The following is an 18,382-nucleotide window of genomic DNA, read 5'->3' on the forward strand; positions in this document are numbered from 1 at the left end:
TTGTACGAAGTGAACGGGAATAAACACGAGTGTGAATACATTGATACCAGCAACGCAGTCACAGTCACAGTCACGTATATTCAGCGAACGTGCTAGAACTATGTGCACTGAAAATCGACTTGATCCTCCGTGTTACAGGAGGATCGGTAGGCCCAGTCACCGCATCCGTTTTCCCACCAAACTCCATAATAGCCGTTGCAGCCGCAGCCGTCCCGTGTCATTTCACTTGTTGCCCGTTCCTTAAACTTTCAGTTCCCACCAGACCATATCTGCTCAAGCAAAGAGCTTCTTTTCATAAGACTCCATGTTCACGCCACCCTCCAGCTGGGCGCTGGCAGTGCGGAGCTCAAACCTCACCGTGCCGTTGGCCACACACTCGTGAAGTTCCTTGAGACTGGTCATGCCGCAGTCCTGCATCGAGTGCTTCAGACCGGCAGCAAGGTACGGGACGAACTTGGAGACGGAGCTGTCGCGAGTTAGCATCACTAGTCAAGTCTTTTGGGATACGTATAGAAGCTTACCCTCGGTGTGCAACAGCGCCCGAGACACCCTGGGCAACGAGGACACTATCACCCTCCGAGAAGTAACGAGCAGTGCCAGCATTGCTCTTCTGGCTGTCTTTGCCACCGCTGGCTGCCCTCTTGTCCTGCATGGCATCGATACTGCCCATGCCGCGGTAGGCCTTGACGAGCTTGCCCTCGCGAGACACAAACGAGGTGCCAGGCGATTCGGTGGTGCCAGCCAAAAGACCACCCATCATAACGGTCGAGGCGCCGAGGGCAAGACCCTTGACAATGTGGCCGACGTTTTGGATGCCACCGTCGGCAATGCACGGCACGCCAAACTTTGCAGCAAACTTGCTGACACTGTGGACGGCAGTAGCCTGGGGACGGCCAACAGCCATGACCTCTTGGGTGATGCAGGCACTGCCGCTACCCATGCCGATGCGGAGACCATCCACACCGGCAGCAATCAAAGCCGCGGCTTGCTCTCTGGTCACGACGTTGCCGCCAATGACCTCGAGATTGGGGTACTCTTGCTTGATCCACTTGATCATCTCGATCTGATATATGCTGTTGCCCTGGCTGCTGTCGAGAACGACAATGTCCAGACCGGCATTAACCAGCTTTGCAAGACGATCCTTATCCTCGGGCCGGGTGCCGATAGCAGCAGCGCAGATGAGCTGCTTGGAATCGGGAGTCTTGGATGCGAGAGGGAAGTCAAGGTTCTTTGTCAGATCGGAGCGCGAAATCATTGAAACGAGGTTTCCCTCCTTATCAACGATCGGAAGCTTGCCCTTCTTGGACTCGGCAAGGATCTTGTTGGCCTCAAGCAAAGTGACCCCTGCCGGGGCGGTGATGAGATCGGTGACCATCACTTCGGACACAGGTTTGCTCAGGTCGTCCTCGAATTGAATGTCACGGTTCGTGACGATACCCAAGAGCTTGGATCCCAGTTTGCCGGTTTCTGTCATTCAGCCGTTAGCTAAGATCAACAACAACGGCACTTCAGCAGTTGATTCGCAATGAGGTTGACCAGAGATCATTATTTTCAGTGATATAGTCCCCATGACACATAGGTCGATACGGTGGAACGAAAGTTATAAAAAAGGTTGTAATCATGGCAGTCGGGTGAGAAAAGGGGGGAAAGATTGATCAGAGTTGATGAGCGAACTAACCTGTGACGGGGAAACCACCGAAACCCCACTTCTCCTTCAGAGCAATGGCCTCGCCAACGGTCGTCTCCCGCTTGATGACCACGGGATCCAAAATGAAGCCGTTCTCGTACCGCTTGACCTTCCGGACCATGTCGGCTTGGGCCTCGGGCGAGCAGTTGTGATGAATCACGCCGAGACCGCCCTGGAGCGCCATGTGGATTGCCATTTCATGCTCCGTGACGGTGTCCATGGGCGACGAGACCAGAGGCGTCTTCAGCGTGATCTTCTTGGTCACGGGCGATTCAAGGTTGACGGCAGAAGCGGGAAAGCCAATGTAGCCAGGGAGGAGCAAGAAATCATTGTATGTCAGACCGCCACGGACCTTAGAGTCCATGAGTTCGTCAATACTGAGACCATCAGGACGCTCGTACTCCTTGAGCACCTCGACCGCCTTCCGGTAGTCGAGGACGCCCTCGCTGGCATTGGGACCGTTTGCCGCCGGCATTTCTGGGCAACAGCAACTAATCAAATAGCAACTGGGCCGGTGAAGGGTCGAGACAAAGAAGGGTGTTGGCGGGGGGAGACAGTGACGACTTCTCTGGCTGGATCGGCCGACTGTTCCCCCCCAAAAGAAAGGGAAAAGAAGAAGATTTGCGTTTCGCCTTCGAAATTTTTTATCCCACCAGTCGCTCGAAGTCCGACTGCGGGGCAGCAGCGGGCGGTGAGGAGTGCACCGCTCCACTTTCCAATCAGCGTGCAATTGGCGAACCTCGAAGTGAGAATTTGACCGGGCTTTTGTAGGGCCGAGAACCGTGGGCCCTGCCGGGCGGTCAGGGCACGGGCCGTGGACCGGATCTCGCTGAGCAGGAGGTGGGGCACCGCTGCCGGCAGGCGGCAGCGGGGCAAAGTGCGGTTGCTGGGGAATCACATCTGCATGTAAACAAGTTGAAGAGGAAGCGGGCTCTCGTCGAATACCAACCACTCAACTGCCGGCCCACCCTGGTCACTCCAACTTCTTGTTGCGACCCAATTGCTGCCGACTGCTTGGGCAGAATGAGGGCACTGCTGCGCATTCTTGATTGCTTGCATTCTTGCAACACCATTTTGTGATATTTTCAACTTTTCTCATTGCGCTGCGCGCCGCATTTGCAGGGAGCCCACAGAAGACGAATACCCCGCGGACCCGATCCTTGTATTTTCCGTGACTCGTTAGTGGTCACCAACACCATCACCTAGATTTCCTTGGTTGGATCGCTCGACCTCTCGGCTTTTTCACAGTGACGACTATTGATACTTACCTTGAAACCACGGCCCCACAGGTGCGCTCCGGCTCTTCCCAGGACAACAAGACGAAACTGCCCGATCTAATGCAGCTCTTCGACGGCCGCGCAGCCGTGTGATCCTTAAACGTTGTTCTGCGTACGACAAGACAGTCGACAGCCAGAAATGTCGTCGTCCTACAGGCCGCACCCGCTGCGGCAGACGCAGACGGCCGACTATGTGACCTCGGTCTCCCGACAATCTTCGACCGCATCATCGTCGGCATCCTCAGCTTACTCCAGCGCCTCCTCTGGCGTCTACGAGTTTAATCGGTCCTCCGTCTCGTCCTCGCCCTCGAGCACCTACTCCAGCTATGGACACAAGCGCGGCCAGAGCGAGGTTTCCCGCCGACCTCGTCCGCTTCACTCATCACATAGCCACCCCTCCACCCCGACGCCTGAGAACATCTACCACGCCGCCCGACAGTCGCTAAGGCCGCTGCCCCAGGTCCCCCGACCGACCACACCGCCCCGGGCTCCGGCTCGCCACGACCGGGGCCACAGCGTCGACATTGGGAAGCTGTCGATTGCCGACCGTGGCTCGCCATCGCCAACTCCTCCAACGCCGCCCACCCCTCCCCGCGGCTCACCTACCGTCCGCCCAACGTCGATCCTCTTAACGCGCTCCGAATCCATCCGCCGTGGCAGCGATCCCCCGGTCCCACCTCACCTTGTGCATGCGCACACAGCCCCTCTCTCCACGCCGGACCTGGAGAAGCTCGGCCGCTCGTCGACAAACCAGCTGCGCACCTTGTCCAAGCTGGCCCAGTCTGGCTCGGCCGAGGATTTCGCCATTACCTCCCCGGCGCAGGAGGTTGTCGGTCTCAGGGGCAGGCGGAGGCTGCAGAGGACCGACCAGGCAGGGAACGGCCGTCCGGCGCAGAGGACAGGCGGCTACGGCTGGGAAGGCAGGAACTGGATGGATAAGCAGCGCCAGTTCCTCCAGGCCTACGAATACCTTTGCCACATCGGCGAGGCCAAGGAGTGGATCGAGGACGTTATTCAGCGCACCATCCCGCCCATCGTGGAGCTGGAGGAGGCTTTGAGGGACGGCGTCACCCTTGCGGAGGTGGTCGAATCGCTCAACCCCCATCGTCGGTACAAGATCTTTCGACATCCGCGACTTCAGTACCGGCACTCGGACAATATTGCCATATTCTTCCGCTACCTGGATGAAGTCGAACTTCCCGACCTATTCCGCTTCGAGCTCATCGACTTGTACGAGAAAAAGAACATTCCCAAGGTCATCCACTGCATCCACGCGCTGAGCTGGCTGCTTTATAGGAAAGGCATTGTCGGCTTCCGGATCGGCAACCTGGTCGGGCAGCTGGAGTTTGAGCACCATGAGCTGGAGGCGACACAGAAGGGCCTTGATAAGCTGGGGGCTAACATGCCCAGCTTCGGGAACATGGGTGCAGACTTTGGAGTCGAAGAGCCTCCGGAGCCCGAGGAAACGGAGGAGGAGAGAATCGACAGAGAATTGGCCGAGAACGAGGCGATAGTGGTCGACCTGCAAGCCCAGATCCGAGGTGCCGTGCTTCGGATGCAGCTCGGCGAGATGATGCAAGAGCTTTGGGATTCCGAAGACTGGCTTATTGACCTCCAGGCACGCATCAGGGGCGATTTCACGCGCCAGATTATGGGTTATCGACTCCAGATGAGGCGCTTCGCCGTTGGACTCCAGAGCGCCGTGCGCGGTTTCCTCGTCCGCCGTCGGCAAGCAGGGAGACAGCAGGCTTGGGAGAGAGTCGAAGATGACATTCTGAAGCTCCAGAGCCTCCTTCGGGCAAGGAAGGTGCGCAATCAGGTGCAAGAGCAGCGTTCTCAGTTGATGGTGGCGGCCGGTCCCATTCGAGCCATCCAGGCAACCTTCCGGGGCTTCCTGCTCCGAAAAGCAATGTGTGCCCAGGAGCATGCGGTGAAGCATACGTCTGCCCCGGTCGCTGGACTCCAGGCGGCCGTCCGCGGGCTGCTGCTCCGAAAAAGCCTGGAACATCAGCAAACGGAATTGCAGTCGCAAACGGCTGTTATCACCAGCCTGCAGGCTGCGGCCAGGGCCGCGCTGGCAAGAGACCAGCTTGCCCTGCAAAGAGAAGCGCTCGAGCAACTGGCGCCGATGTGGAAGACGCTGCAAGCTGCCTGCCGCGGAAATCTTGCCCGGCGCAACGTTGACGGACTCAAGGCTGAATTGCAAGAGCACTCGCCCAGCCTGGGCCTTCTTCAGTCGCACATCAGGGCGGCCGCGGTGCGCAGGGAGATATCGGAGAAACTGGAGAGCCTGGTCGATGCCGAGGACGAGATCCTGCTTCTCCAATCTATAATCAGGGGAATGCTGACGCGAAACCGCATCTCCGATCTTCTCGAAGCCTTGGACCAGGAAGAAGACTCGATCATCCAACTGCAATCCCGTATCCGCGGCGCGCTCTACCGGCAGCAGCACCACGACTTCCTCGACGAGCTTGCGGCCAACGAGGAGGAGGTTTCTGGTCTGCAGTCCCTCGCGAGGGCGATGCTTCTCCGAGATAGAGTGGCGAGGATCCTGGACGAGCTCGAGGAGAACGAGGAATCCATCGGCGAGCTTCAGGCTGCTGCCAAAGCCTTTATCGTGCGGGCGAGGTTCGAGGCGAAGAGGCGACATTACAACGAAAACATGCAGAAGGTGGTCAAGATCCAGAGCTTCGTCCGCGCAAAGCTTCAAGGGCAGGCCTACAAGAGTCTGATATCCGGCAAGAACCCCCCGGTCAACGCGGTCAAGAACTTTGTGCACCTTCTCAACGACAGCGACTTCGACTTCAACGAAGAAGTCGAGTTTGAGCGGTTGCGCAAGACGGTGGTCCAGCAGGTCCGGCAGAACGAGATGCTGGAGCAGTACATTGACCAGCTCGACATCAAGATTGCTCTTCTCGTCAAGAACAAGATCACGCTCGACGAGGTTGTCAGGCACCAGCACAATTTCGGCGGGCACGCCAGCAACCTCCTGGCCAACAGCACCATGGCCAGCGTTAACCAATTCGACCTGAAGGCGCTCAACAAGAGCTCCAGGAGGAAGCTCGAGTCGTACCAGCAGCTGTTCTTCGCCCTCCAGACGCAGCCCCAGTACCTGGCCAGGCTCTTCAGGCGCCTACGTGAGCAAGGGACGGCCGAGAAAGAGTGCAAGCGGATCGAGCACCTCATGATGGGTCTCTTCGGTTACGCACAGAAGCGGAGGGAAGAGTACTACCTGCTGAAGCTGATCGGGCGGTCCATTCGCGAAGAAGTCGAGGCGTGCAGCAGCATTCAGGACTACCTGCGAGGCAAATTCTTCTGGCCCAGGCTCCTCCACAACTACACCAGGTCCCCCAGAGACAGAAAGTTTCTGAGAGATCTGCTCGGCCCTCTCATCAGAGACAACATCATCGAAGATCCCGAGCTCGACCTGGAGAGCGACCCGATGCAGATTTACCGGTCCGCCATCAATAAGGAGGAGCTGAGGACCGGCCAGCCGAGCACGAGGCCCTTGGACATCCCGCGTGAGCTCGCAATCAAAGACCCGGAGACCAAGGCGCTGTTTATCGATCACCTGCGCGATCTCCGCGAGATCTGCGACCAGTTCCTCGCCGCCCTAGAAGATCTACTTCCGCGCATGCCCTACGGTCTCCGATTCGTTTGCCGGCAGACGTTCGAGGCCCTCTGCCAGCGCTTCCAGGCAGAGCCCCAAGGCCGTCTCTTGCAGATTGTCACGCACTGGCTCTGGAAGTTCTATCTCCAGCCCGCGGTCACGACGCCCGAGAACGTGGGCGTCATGGACAGGCAGCTGAGCCCGCTCCAAAAGCGGAACCTGGGCGAGGTCGCCAAAGTCCTGGGCCAGATCGCATCCGGCAGGCAATTTGGCGGCGAGAACATCTACCTCCAGCCTCTCAATGCTTTCGTCGCCGAGTCCATTGACCGTCTGGGCGAGCTCACCCAGAATCTCATCAATGTGCCCGACGCAGAGAGCACCTTCGACATCGACGAATTCAACGACCTGTACGCCAAGAACAAGCCGACCTTGTACATCAAGATGAGCGACATCTTTGCCATCCACAATCTCATCGCCGCCGAGCTGCCGCACTTGAGCCTGAGCAGGGACGACATGCTACGCGAGATCATGCACGACCTCGGCAGCGCGAAGCACAACGAGAGCGAGATGACCGCGGCAGGCTCATCGGATATACAGATGTTCCTGACTCCCAAACTTCGCGACCTCGAGGATCCGGATGCCGACATCAAGGCGCTTTTCATGGAGACGAAGCGATGCATTCTGTACATTATTCGTGTGCAGACTGGCGCGAACCTCTTGGAGATCCTCGTCAAGCCCATCACTCCCGAGGATGAACACAAGTGGGAAATGCTGCTCCGCGAGGACTTTGCCAGCGCTTCCAACACCCGCGGCGCCTACTCGGACGCCAACATGATCGACGTGACGCGGATGAGCTACGCGGACCTCAAGAGGATCGCCCTGGAAAACGTGCTGCGGCTGGAACAGATGGGCCGCATCTCGCGCCACAACCATTATCAGGACGTCCTCAACGCCATTGCCGTCGACATCCGAACCAAGAGCCGGCGTAGAGTGCAGCGGCAGCGAGAGCTCGAGGGTGTCCGCCTGACGCTGGCCAATCTGCACGAGAAGGCCAGGTATCTCGAGCAGCAGCGGAAGAGTTACGACGACTATATTGAGCAAGCCATGGCGACGCTGCAGAACAAGAAAGGGTAAGCCGTCTTCCTTTTTCCTTCTCAGTCCGCGCACCGCACCGCATCTGTTCATCTCGTGACTAATAACTGACTGACTTCCCCCTCTCTCTCTCCCTTCAGCAAAAAACGTTTCCTCCTCCCCTTCACCAAGCAGTATAACCACCAGCGCGAGCTCGAGCGCTCCGGGCGCGTGCCCAAGTTCGGCTCGTACAAGTACAGCGTGCGGGCGCTCTCGGACAAGGGCGTCGTCGTCTCGTGGAAGGGCATCCCCGAGCGCGACTGGGGACAGATCAACCTGACCATCTCGTGCGACGAGGTCGGCGTCTTCAGCATCGAGGGCAGCCGCGGCCACATCCAGATGCCCGGCGCCAGCGCGCTCGTGTCCATCGAGGACCTGCTGCAGGCGCAGTTCGAGGCGCACCAGTTCATGAACCTGTTCGAGGGCAACCTGAGGCTCAACGTCAACCTGCTGCTGCATTTGCTGTACAAGAAATTTTACCGCACCCAGTAGGCGGCGGGTTGTTGATGGAGGTGAGAGGGCATCATCGATCATCGAGCAGCCCCCGGGGGGGTGGGGAAACAGATGGGAAGAATAGCCCTTCAGTCCCGCTCTCATTAGATAGTTTTTCCCCTTCTTCTTCTTCTTCTTCTTCTCTTCTTCTTCTGTTCTCTCCTTCTTCTGGACTTCTTCTGGACCTCTCTATCTTCAGCTGACGGTCAACCGCCGTCAGTTGGAGGGGGGAGAAGTTACGAACCCACGATGGATTTGTTTTTGCTGGATTGCTCGGTTTTCTTTGTTTGTCCATCGAGAAAATACCACGGGAGAGAGAGCAAGAGAGCAAGAGAGAGAGAAAGAGAGAGAGAGTGTGTGTGTGTGTGGTGCGAGGGTAAGGGCATTGGTGTCTGTCTTTTGTTTTGTTTTACTCGTATTGTTGGATGAGAGACGAAAGATCGGCTGTGACTTTGACGAAGGAAAGTTGGAATGAATGAAGGATGACTGATGATGGGCGACATGTCAGGACGGAGGCTGGGAAATGTTGGGCTGGGAGGAATGGACGGATGGACGGACGGACGGACGGACGGATGGATGGATGGATGGATGGGGGCGTCGTCACTCTGTCCGTGGCTGCCCTCGAGGGTTGCTCTTCTGGGACCAAGAGGGGGGGGAGGTGGTGGAGAGAGGACAGAGTGCATCTGTCTCCAGTGTTATTTATCTAAGGTAGCCATGGGAACGACTGAAATGATGATACCTTTTCAGCTTTAACATAAACTTTTGGCCTTTGCAGCACTTGTACACCTACCGTGAACTCTACTGACCGCCCCGAATCGAGTCCGATTCCGCTCACTACCTCGACTTGGTCTTCAGCCGGGTTGCAATGTACGGGTTGGCTTCATAAACAGAGGAGTCAATCAGCTTGGTTTGGTTGGTTTCAATGATGCTACGAAGGTCTTGTTATTTTTTCCATATTTTTTTTTTTTTTTTTTTCATTTTGTCTTCTTTCCATAACGGTTACCCTAACAAAGCCGGTACTTTCGTTGTTGTTTCTCCCTCCTTTATTTTCCAAGCCAACGCCGAATCCCAATGCGGTAATATCGATGCAACGAAGTATATCTTCGACCAAGCAATGAGGAGCGCCGAATCCCCATTTTTCAACATCTCACGCCCAATTACACACCAACAACCCTCTCTAATAAGACGTGTCTCGATATGCCGTATTTGGTATCGCTTCACAACATTACGCTCGTTTCGTCATGGTCTTAATGACCCCTTGCCTCTTTACCTCCGTATTCGCCTCGCCTCGCCCGCGTTCGCACTCGAGTCCCGGCCGCCGACGTTTTCAGAGGGTGCCGTACTGAGAACCCTTCTTCTGCTTCTTGCTGCCCGCGCCGTCGCCCCCGGCATCCGAGTCCGAGGTAGTAGAGGAACTTCCCAGCAGAGCGGCATCCTCGCCACCGGCACCCTCGCTGCCTCCGTCCCGCTCCCTTCCCCGTCCTTGACCTTCGCCTTCTCCGTCGTCCGCCGCGCCGTCCCCGAGGCTGCGGGTTGGGCCCTGGCCCTCCTCGATGAACCAGGGGACGACGGCACCGGCGAGCGCGATGGCAGCCAGCAGCCACCAGGGGGCGATGGCGTAGCCCTTGCGGACGCCCCAGGTGAAGACGGCGCCGGTGGCGGCGGGGCCGGCGGCGCGGCCGAGGCCGCTGAAGGTGGTAGCGAAGCCATTGAGGGTGCCGAGGACGCGCAGGGACGAGGCCGAGTTGGTGAGCAGGATGGTGGTGCAGGGGAAGCCGACGATGACGACGAAGCCCTTGACGAGCATGATGGTCAGGAAGACAGTGTAACGGATCGTGGTGTCCTGGATCAGGGCGGTGTAGGGAGTGAGGAGGTAGATGAGCGGGAAGATGAGGGCTGTTTCAATATTGTTTTGGGTTCTGGTTAGTCTTTGCATATGGTATACCTTACGCGGCGCCGACAAGTTGGATGCGGCGGAGATTGGGTGGAAAGATGGTAAGTAGAGGAGGGGGTAAAATGGTTAACGTACTGCTTGCTCGAAAACAGTTGAGCACGCCAAAGCGGGCGCAGAGGGCCGGGAAGAGGAAGAACTGAACAATGCCGCAAGCGATGCCGTACACAGTAAAGATGGTACCGATCTTGTCGGAGCTGAGGCCGAAGCCGCCAGTGAACTTGAAGGGAAGGCGAGTATTGGTCTCGTCCGGGACCACGCGCGGATAGTTGAGGAATACGGGCAGAACCTGGTCGTAAGCGACGGAATGCAGGGCCAGGAATGTGTACGAGAGCAGGTTTATGCTGGTCTGGTAGGTGAAGATCTCCCGGTTCGTGACGGGCTCATCTTTGGCGGCGATTTGCTCCGAGTTTGATAAGGATCTGTCGGCGAGTAGCGGAGCTGATGCCTCGTCGTCAACGAAGGATAACCTCCTCCGCCTGGCGTGCGCTTTGGGCCGCTGAAAGGGCCTGGTCAGCTTCTCGCCCAGCACCAGGCCCCAGTCGCGCTTGTGACGCTTGCTCTGGAGGGTTTCCTGGGAAAAGGTCAGCTTTATTCACACGGCCCCATAGTCCTATCCTCGTTTTCTCTCCCTTCGTAGATTCGGGACCAACCTTGAGGAATAGTAAGCCGGTCATAAAAGACACAAAGAAGACGCAGCAGGCCATCAGATTAGGCAGAGCAAAGGGATAGCGCTTGAAGAAGTCGATGTTGCCAAAGAGGTTGGGATACTGCTCGGCAGGGCGAGCAAAGAAGCCGCCAAAGGCAGGGCCGAAGACGGAACCGATACTCCAGACAAGAGGCATGAGGGAGAAGGCCTTTGGCTGCAGAGACTTTTCTGGCACCATCTCTGCTACCATGGTCCTGATGATGCCGACTGTTTTTGGGATTCATGAGTGAGTGGGTGAATAAATAGGGAGACAGATGTGCGAGAGCAGATCGAAGGGAGAAGAGGCGGACGTACCGTTGCCGTTGCCGCCACCCATGATGGCACGGATGGTGATGGCCATGGGGAGGCTCGTCGACACGCCCCAGAGCAGGAAGCATACCATGGTGCTGGCGAGGCCGGTGAGGATGACGGGCTTGCGACCAAACTTGTCCGAGGCCCTGCCCCAGGCGACGGCAGTACAGCTCTGGGCGATGGAGAAGATGGCTCCCGTGAGACCGGCCCATCGTGCGACCTCGTTCTTCTCGACGCCGAAGCTGGCGATCATCTCGGGAAGATAGGGGAAGACCGAGGTGAGGGCCAGGGGCTCGGCAAACCTCGCAATCGCTACATCGGATCGAGCTCGGTTAGCTGTGGTGGCACGGAATGGGAACGGTACCCGGGATGGTGGAGAAAGTCATGATGGAATGCGAAACTGTGGGGAGCCAAGAGAACAATTGAGTTCCCTTTCCCAGCATAGTAAAAATAAGGCAGGGCTGAAAAGGAAGGGCTCTGCGTGCGTGAGCCGTGTTGTTGCTGCTGTTGCTGTTGCTGTTGTTGTTGTTGGTGGTGGTGGTGGTGGTGGTGATGATGATCACCATTTTGATGTCGAAGGGTGTGTATGTGCTGTATGTGTATGATCGCCATCAATTGTAAATAAAACAAAAAAAGGAACTGGATGAATGAATGGCTTTGTTGGTCTTCCAACCAACCAGAACCCAACACCCAGGATATTCCTCGAGAGCAGCAGCAGCAGCAACAAGAACAACAGCTTTGGGCAAAAACACAAGACGATCCCGGCACCATCGGACTGAAGAATGACGCTTACCGAGGATTGCGAGCTGTTGCACGGGCAATTTGGGCCCTTTCTTCGTCTTATTGGACATGATGCATGCCCCAACCGCAAAAACAAGTGGTGTTGTGTTATAGGGCGTTTGTTCTTGCGGGAGAGGGGGAGGGGTGTTCCCCCAGTGGGACCGAGAAAGCGATGCCAGCAACTGGCGCCACAACGCAGATGATTTGCCGCTCAGCAACTGTGCTTCAAGCAGGCACTAAAGTGTATGCACGGAAGTAGTGTACAGATGGTAAAAATAAGAAAATAGACAACGAGAACGAGAAAAGGAGGCGCTCTCGGAAATAGCGGAGTAGACAGTTTTCTATGTAAAGAGGGGAGGAAAAAAAAGACAGTCACGAGCGGCAAGGCCTGACCCAACAGGAAAAAATATACCGAGCTGACAAGTCAAAGAGTTCACACAAGAAATGCGGTGCAGCACCGCAAAACATCCATGCAGGCGGTCTTCTGGCCAGGCACCCCCCGAATCTGGTTGACATGATTGGCTGGCTCCCAATTTCAGTGGAGAATGCTGTCGGATACGGGTCCCGGTCTTCGGCCAGAGCCGACCTCAAGAAAGGCGGCGCCCAGTCGGCGCCGCTGCGGGCCGACGGCTCGGAGGCGGGACCAAGACGTTCGACAATCGCTCGCCGTCTCCTCGGGAAGGTACTTTGGTGACAAAAGACGCTCTTGATCTCACGGTCCCACCCACCATTGAGCAGCGGCTTTTAAACTCATTCTCACATCCGAAATGGGAAGCGAGGCCTCGACAACAACAAAACATCAAGAGGGAGCGGCGTTAAGAGGTTTCGCCGAAGCCTAGGGTCCGGCTGAATCACACTACACCTGTTTCAGGGGAAATAAACCTGGAGTAGTACGTGGGCCATGTGCCAAAGAGTCATTGGTGGCAAGTACCGCGCTAGAATTATTTCTCCTACCATCGGTGTACCTGCAGAAGCTGGGTAGGTTCCGGCTACGGAGCAGCAGCCAACGCTCGGTGTGCTGCTTCCTGCACGATACGAACCCCACTTGCCGTTCCGGTGCTAAGCAGTGCATGGGGGTGGTGCGGAGGCGGCCGCTATGTTGTAAGCTGCAGGGTTACATTTTCTGATCACTTGGTATTCCCAGTAAGGCCTAGACATCGCGAGGGAACCGAGTCAATTGAGGCCCAGAAGAAGCAACAGTGTGACGGTGGAGTGGGCGATGAACGGGGAACGCAAAAAAACGTCGGCAGTGATAGAGGGATGTTATATAAGGTGAGATATATACCTTGGCAGTATTTACGAAGTTGGTAAGGATAGTTCGTGTAGCGGATAGTTACCGGAACATCTAGCGCGCCTTCCGCGCTTAGTGAACAATTGGATATACGGATGTAGTGTATAGATGTATACTATAAATATACTCTACGGATCCTACTCAATTTCCCTGTCACTCTGAGTCTCTTAAACGATAACGTTATTGTGGGTTAGAATGAGGTGTAGGAGGTTTAGAGCAAATAGCCCAAGTTAGCAGATGAAAGAGAGTGTGAATGGAACAACGCAAGGACTACCAAGGGTGTGTAACTACCTAGGTACCCATGTACTGTATATGTACATACATACATAGAGACATCCGCATATGCATATACTATATGTAAGGCACGGTACTTGTTTTCCGTGCTTACCGCTGTGTTCGGTATCTGCGTTAAGGAGCACTGGGTTAAAATTAGTTATCCGTAATCCGAACTGTGATTGTTTGGGCGGTTGCATCCCGCTGCGGTGGTACTCTGAAATAGGCCTAACTAAGCCTAAAATGGCAGCTCTCCAAACACAATCGTAGCTTATGCGGTTGCGTCAGCGTTGATCCATCGAATACGCACGCTGAATATGATGACTAACCTGACCAGCACGTACCTACATTCTGCTTGTGAACGCGAACGGGCGGAGATTCTCATCAACGGCCGTGCCACCTAACGTTCCTTACGAAAACAAAAAAGAAAAGAAAGGAAGGAAGAAACACTCGGCTATTGACCAGCTTAGGCCGACAAGAGAATAAGTTAATGCTGCATCTGTCTCCGTAAGGGTAGTCGATGTGGCGCTGTGTTTTACTGACGACTTGTGAGTAACGGTTTCCGTCGGCTCCGTCTTCATCGCCATCACAGCCATTACGAGATCATCGCAAATACCTACGGATTTGGGACGAGAGGTGCAAACCCGTGCGACGAGGAACACCAGGCTTGTTGACTGGCGACATACCCCATTTACTGCGACCATGACTTCGGAGCGCACGCCGCTCATCGTCCAGGTCCCGGTGGCGGAGCGGCGGCCCCGGTACCCGCATGCGGTGTTGCGCCGCTTCTGCACCGTTGCTCTAGCATCGATCCTGATATGGTTCTTCATCGCCGTGGCCGTGTCCATGGCCTACTTCCCCGCCGGCGGTTCACAGCGCGACCCCGGCGACGATTGGACGTGGCCTGGCCATCCCAAAAGGAAGCTGTCGTACGAGCAGCTGCAGCGCATCCTTCTCGAAGTCCCCTCGAGCCAGCGCGCCGAGGAGTGGAGCAGGTACTATACCGCCGGGCCTCACCTGGCCGGTAAGAACTACTCCCAGGCCGTCTGGACCAAGAACAAGTGGGAGGAGTTCGGCGTCACATCCGAGATCGTGTCCTACGACACGTACCTCAATTATCCCGTCGACCATCGGCTCGCCCTGCTGGAGAAGGAAAAGAATGCCGACGGCGCCTCTGTCTGGAAGGTGTCGTATGAGGCGGCCCTTACCGAAGACGTCCTCGCCGAGGACCCCTCGACCAGTCTGCCCGATCGAGTGCCCACCTTCCACGGCTACTCCGCCTCGGGAAACGTCACCGGTCCCGTCGTCTATGTCAACTATGGCTCGTACCAGGACTTCGAGGACCTGATCAGGGCCAACGTCACCCTCAAAGGCAAGGTGGCTATTGCCCGGTATGGAGGTATCTTTAGAGGACTCAAAGTAAAGCGCGCTCAAGAGCTCGGCATGCTCGGCGTCATCCTGTACAGCGACCCAGGCGACGACGGAGAGAACACCGAGGAGAAGGGAAAGGAGCCGTACCCCAATGGGCCTGCCCGCCATCCCAGCAGCGTGCAACGGGGCAGTACCCAGTTCCTCAGCTTTGTCCAGGGCGACCCGTACGCATGAGCCCATCCGTCTCTCACCAGCCCCCCGATTTCTCCGCTAACGTGCCGATAGGACAACGCCGGGATACCCTTCCAAGCCAGGGGTTCCCCGTCTGCCTGTGGACGACGCGATTCCCTCCATCCCCTCCATCCCAATCTCGTACCAGGATGCGCTTCCCATCCTGAAAGCCCTCAATGGCCACGGGCCCAAGGCCGACGACCTGAACCAGTACTGGACTCGTAACGTGGGGTTGCGGTACAAAGGCGTGCACTACAACATCGGGCCCACGCCGGACAATGTGGTTGTCAACTTGTACAATGAGCAGGAGTACGTGATCACTCCTCTCTGGAACGTCATTGGCGTCATCAACGGCACCATTTCGGACGAGGTTGTCGGTAAGCACCTCCCTCAGATGCTTGTGTGCACGAACTTCCAGGCGACCATCGACTTACAAACGCTCGGCTAGTCGTCGGCAATCATCGCGATGCCTGGGTGGCAGGAGGATCGGGCGATCCCAACAGCGGATCCGCCGTCCTGAACGAGGCGATACGGTCTCTTGGAGAGGCCCTCCGGCAGGGGTGGAAGCCTCTCCGCACCATTGTCTTTGCAAGCTGGGACGGCGAGGAGTACGGCCTCGTCGGCTCCACCGAATGGGTCGAGGAGTACCTGCCCTGGCTCAGCGAAGCCACCGTCGCCTACGTGGTACGTCCATCGTCCATCTGCTCAGATAATGTTTCCTCCAAGGCTGACTTTGTACAGAACACCGACATCTCGGTGGAGGGTACCCACTTCGCAGCCCGCGCCGCGCCGCTACTTGACGACGTCATCTATACCGCGGCGTCTGTCGTTCCGTCGCCGAACCAGACCGTTCTGGGCCAAACCGTCTACGACCTGTGGGACAAGAGTATCAAGACCATGGGCAGCGGCAGCGATTTTGCCGCCTTTCAGGACTTGGCCGGCATCCCGTCTCTCGACGTCGGCTTCGACGCGAGGAATGGCGACCCGGTGTACCATTACCACAGCAACTATGACAGCTTCCACTGGATGGAGAAGTTTGGCGACCCCGGCTTCGTCTACCACCGCGCCATGGCCCAGCTCTTGGGCGTGATCACCGCGCGGCTCGCCGACCTTCCCGTCATCCCCTTCCGTGCAGGTGACTATGCGCGTGCCCTTGGCCGTTACGTGAAGAAAGTCGAGGACAAGCTCGACGAGGCCCTCTCGCCATCCGCCGAGCTCACGGCAGCTTCTCTGCTGGATGACGATGCCTACTTCGAACTCCGCGGCAGCACCCGGAATCTCTCCACTGTCCTCACATCCTCCTCCATGTCCCGGACCCCCGACAGTGAGGCAGAGTCCTTCAGGATCTCCCTCGAACGCCTGTACAAGGCCCTCCACAAGCTCGACAAGCACGCGACGAAGCTGGACCGGCACGCCGACAAGCTGAGGGAGGAGGTGGGGCGGCACGTCCCCTGGTGGAAGTGGCCGGCCAGGCTGAAGCTGTGGTTGGACATCCGCAAGGTCAACACAAAGTACAAGTACTTGGAACGCAGCTTCCTGTATGAAAAGGGCCTGGACGGCCGCCCATGGTTCAAGCATGTCGTCTTTGCGCCGGGCCTGTGGACTGGTTATGCCGGCGGTAAGTTTTCCCAACCCTGTACTCTCCCTACATAAAAGTGGACGGAACTGGTTGGGAGATGGGAACGGTTTGTGTGCTGACAAGTGTGCGTGTGTGATATATTAGCCGTGTTCCCTGGGTTGGTGGAGAGCATCGATGCTCGGAACTGGAAGAACGCCGAGAGATGGGTGGGCATTATCGAGAGTCGGATCGAGAACGCTGCGCGTCGGCTCTGACTCGAGCGATCAAGGAAGTGATGGGTGTTTGGAGATGATTCCGGGTATAATATCAGGTTGGACAAAACGTGGCGGAATAGGACCATCCTAAAGCCCCTTGTTTGGATACATGCGTTGCCAAGGCTGGAGGTTCTTGATAGCCTGCCCTTCACTTCCCTTCATTTGTGTGTGCGCGTGTGCGTTGTGTGTATGCTGCGAATTGGATATTGCGTTTATCCCCAAGCCATCAACATGAATATGACTGTTGCTATCAGTCGCCGAAATTTGCATCTTCTCAAACTCTTGGATACCTAGCCGGTCTCTCTCAATCTCTGCTACTCTTTCCCTCCTTTTTTTCTAGGAGAGTGAAGTCCTTGGGGAAGATGGGGATGTGCTCCCCGTCCCGGGAGTCGGCCGGTCGGGTATTGAGGGTCGTTCATGGCGGTGGCTGCTGCTGCTGTTGCGAGCCAGCAACTAACTCACCATCCGGAGGAAAATAAATGAACAGATAAAATAAACAAAAATTAAAGAGAAGAGAATGAAACTAGCTAGGCGGGAGGGCAGGCATGCAGACAGACAGACAGACACACGGATGCAAATAAACAGCGGGATCAGGGCCTCGCGGTCAGCTCGGGGCCGCTTAAGATCCAGGTATGCATTTGTGGCACGGTGATAGACCGAAGAAAAGGGAAGAGGGAAAAGGGAAAAAAAAAAAAAAAAAGGGTGGGGAGGAGGGAAGGGGAGGGTTGTCCCAACAGCAAACTACCGCAGCAGGAGGCCACGACAAGCACGCTGTTTGCATGCATGTATCAGGATGTATGTATGTATGGACGAGGTATCCGTGGTCCGTTCTTTGTATGTAATCCGTACATACAATACACTACTACATACTTACTTCGTAGGACCCGCTCTTCCTCGTCAAAGACTGTTGCCATCCTGCCGTGCAGCCAACCCTGTCGTCCGCCCAAGCAGAATATGAGGAAAAAGGGAACTTCTCCCCTCAGGAGAGAGACATGATGGTCCCCTCCGGCAGCCAATCGTGCCGCAATTTTCTTTCCGAAGCGGTTGACGGGCTGCCGGCGTCGGGGGCGCGCTCTTCTCGGGCTCAGGTTTGACCGGGCGTACGCACTCTGTATAAGTACATACTTGGCGCTCTAAGAAACGAACGGACGAGCTCGTCGCGGCCTCTAGGGCGGCGAACGACCATGGGCTGACCGAGCCTTCTTTCTTGTCCAAGACACGGAGCGTTTCTTCTCTTTGCCCACCGTCCACCCCACCTCCCAAGCATCGCCGAAGGGGAAGACACAACAAACATATAACCATCATACAGCCATGGCTCAGGGCCAGAACTCGACCTCTATTCCCCGTATGCATATGCCTGCGAACCAAAGCGGCAGAGCGACAAGAAATGGCTAGAGATAAGACGTCCACAAACACGTATGAGATCAGATTCCACGTGCATGTACATTCATCCAT

The 18,382-nt window shown here is 56.5% G+C and overlaps 4 protein-coding genes across 4 annotated transcripts; 2 read left to right on the forward strand and 2 right to left on the reverse strand.

The window, feature by feature from the left end:
• Positions 1-34: 34 nt before the first annotated feature.
• Positions 35-2,396, reverse strand: MYCTH_2296210 (uncharacterized protein). The gene is made up of 3 exons (XM_003659283.1): positions 1,679-2,396; positions 522-1,467; positions 35-466 (listed from the first exon to the last, which is right to left on the reverse strand). The coding sequence occupies exons 1-3, from the start codon at positions 2,160-2,162 to the stop codon at positions 274-276; spliced, it is 1,623 nt and encodes a 540-aa protein (XP_003659331.1). The 5' UTR covers positions 2,163-2,396; the 3' UTR covers positions 35-273.
• A 539-nt stretch (positions 2,397-2,935) lies between these two features.
• On the forward strand, positions 2,936-8,315 carry MYCTH_2296214 (uncharacterized protein). The gene is made up of 2 exons (XM_003659284.1): positions 2,936-7,704; positions 7,807-8,315. The coding sequence occupies exons 1-2, from the start codon at positions 3,104-3,106 to the stop codon at positions 8,195-8,197; spliced, it is 4,992 nt and encodes a 1,663-aa protein (XP_003659332.1). The 5' UTR covers positions 2,936-3,103; the 3' UTR covers positions 8,198-8,315.
• A 1,043-nt stretch (positions 8,316-9,358) lies between these two features.
• Positions 9,359-12,270, reverse strand: MYCTH_2296219 (uncharacterized protein). Its single transcript, XM_003659285.1, has 5 exons — positions 11,942-12,270; positions 11,152-11,460; positions 10,802-11,064; positions 10,227-10,722; positions 9,359-10,093 (listed from the first exon to the last, which is right to left on the reverse strand). Exons 1-5 carry the CDS (start codon positions 11,997-11,999, stop codon positions 9,525-9,527), a joined length of 1,695 nt encoding a protein of 564 aa, XP_003659333.1. The 5' UTR covers positions 12,000-12,270; the 3' UTR covers positions 9,359-9,524.
• Positions 12,271-13,778: 1,508 nt separating this feature from the next.
• MYCTH_2296221 (uncharacterized protein) lies at positions 13,779-17,274 on the forward strand. Its single transcript, XM_003659286.1, has 5 exons — positions 13,779-15,087; positions 15,149-15,471; positions 15,543-15,778; positions 15,836-16,712; positions 16,818-17,274. Exons 1-5 carry the CDS (start codon positions 14,195-14,197, stop codon positions 16,925-16,927), a joined length of 2,439 nt encoding a protein of 812 aa, XP_003659334.1. The 5' UTR covers positions 13,779-14,194; the 3' UTR covers positions 16,928-17,274.
• The last annotated feature ends 1,108 nt before the right edge of the window (positions 17,275-18,382 follow it).

Source organism: Thermothelomyces thermophilus, chromosome 1 (genome assembly GCF_000226095.1).
Source record: "Thermothelomyces thermophilus ATCC 42464 chromosome 1, complete sequence".
Taxonomy (NCBI): Eukaryota; Fungi; Ascomycota; class Sordariomycetes; order Sordariales; family Chaetomiaceae; genus Thermothelomyces; species Thermothelomyces thermophilus.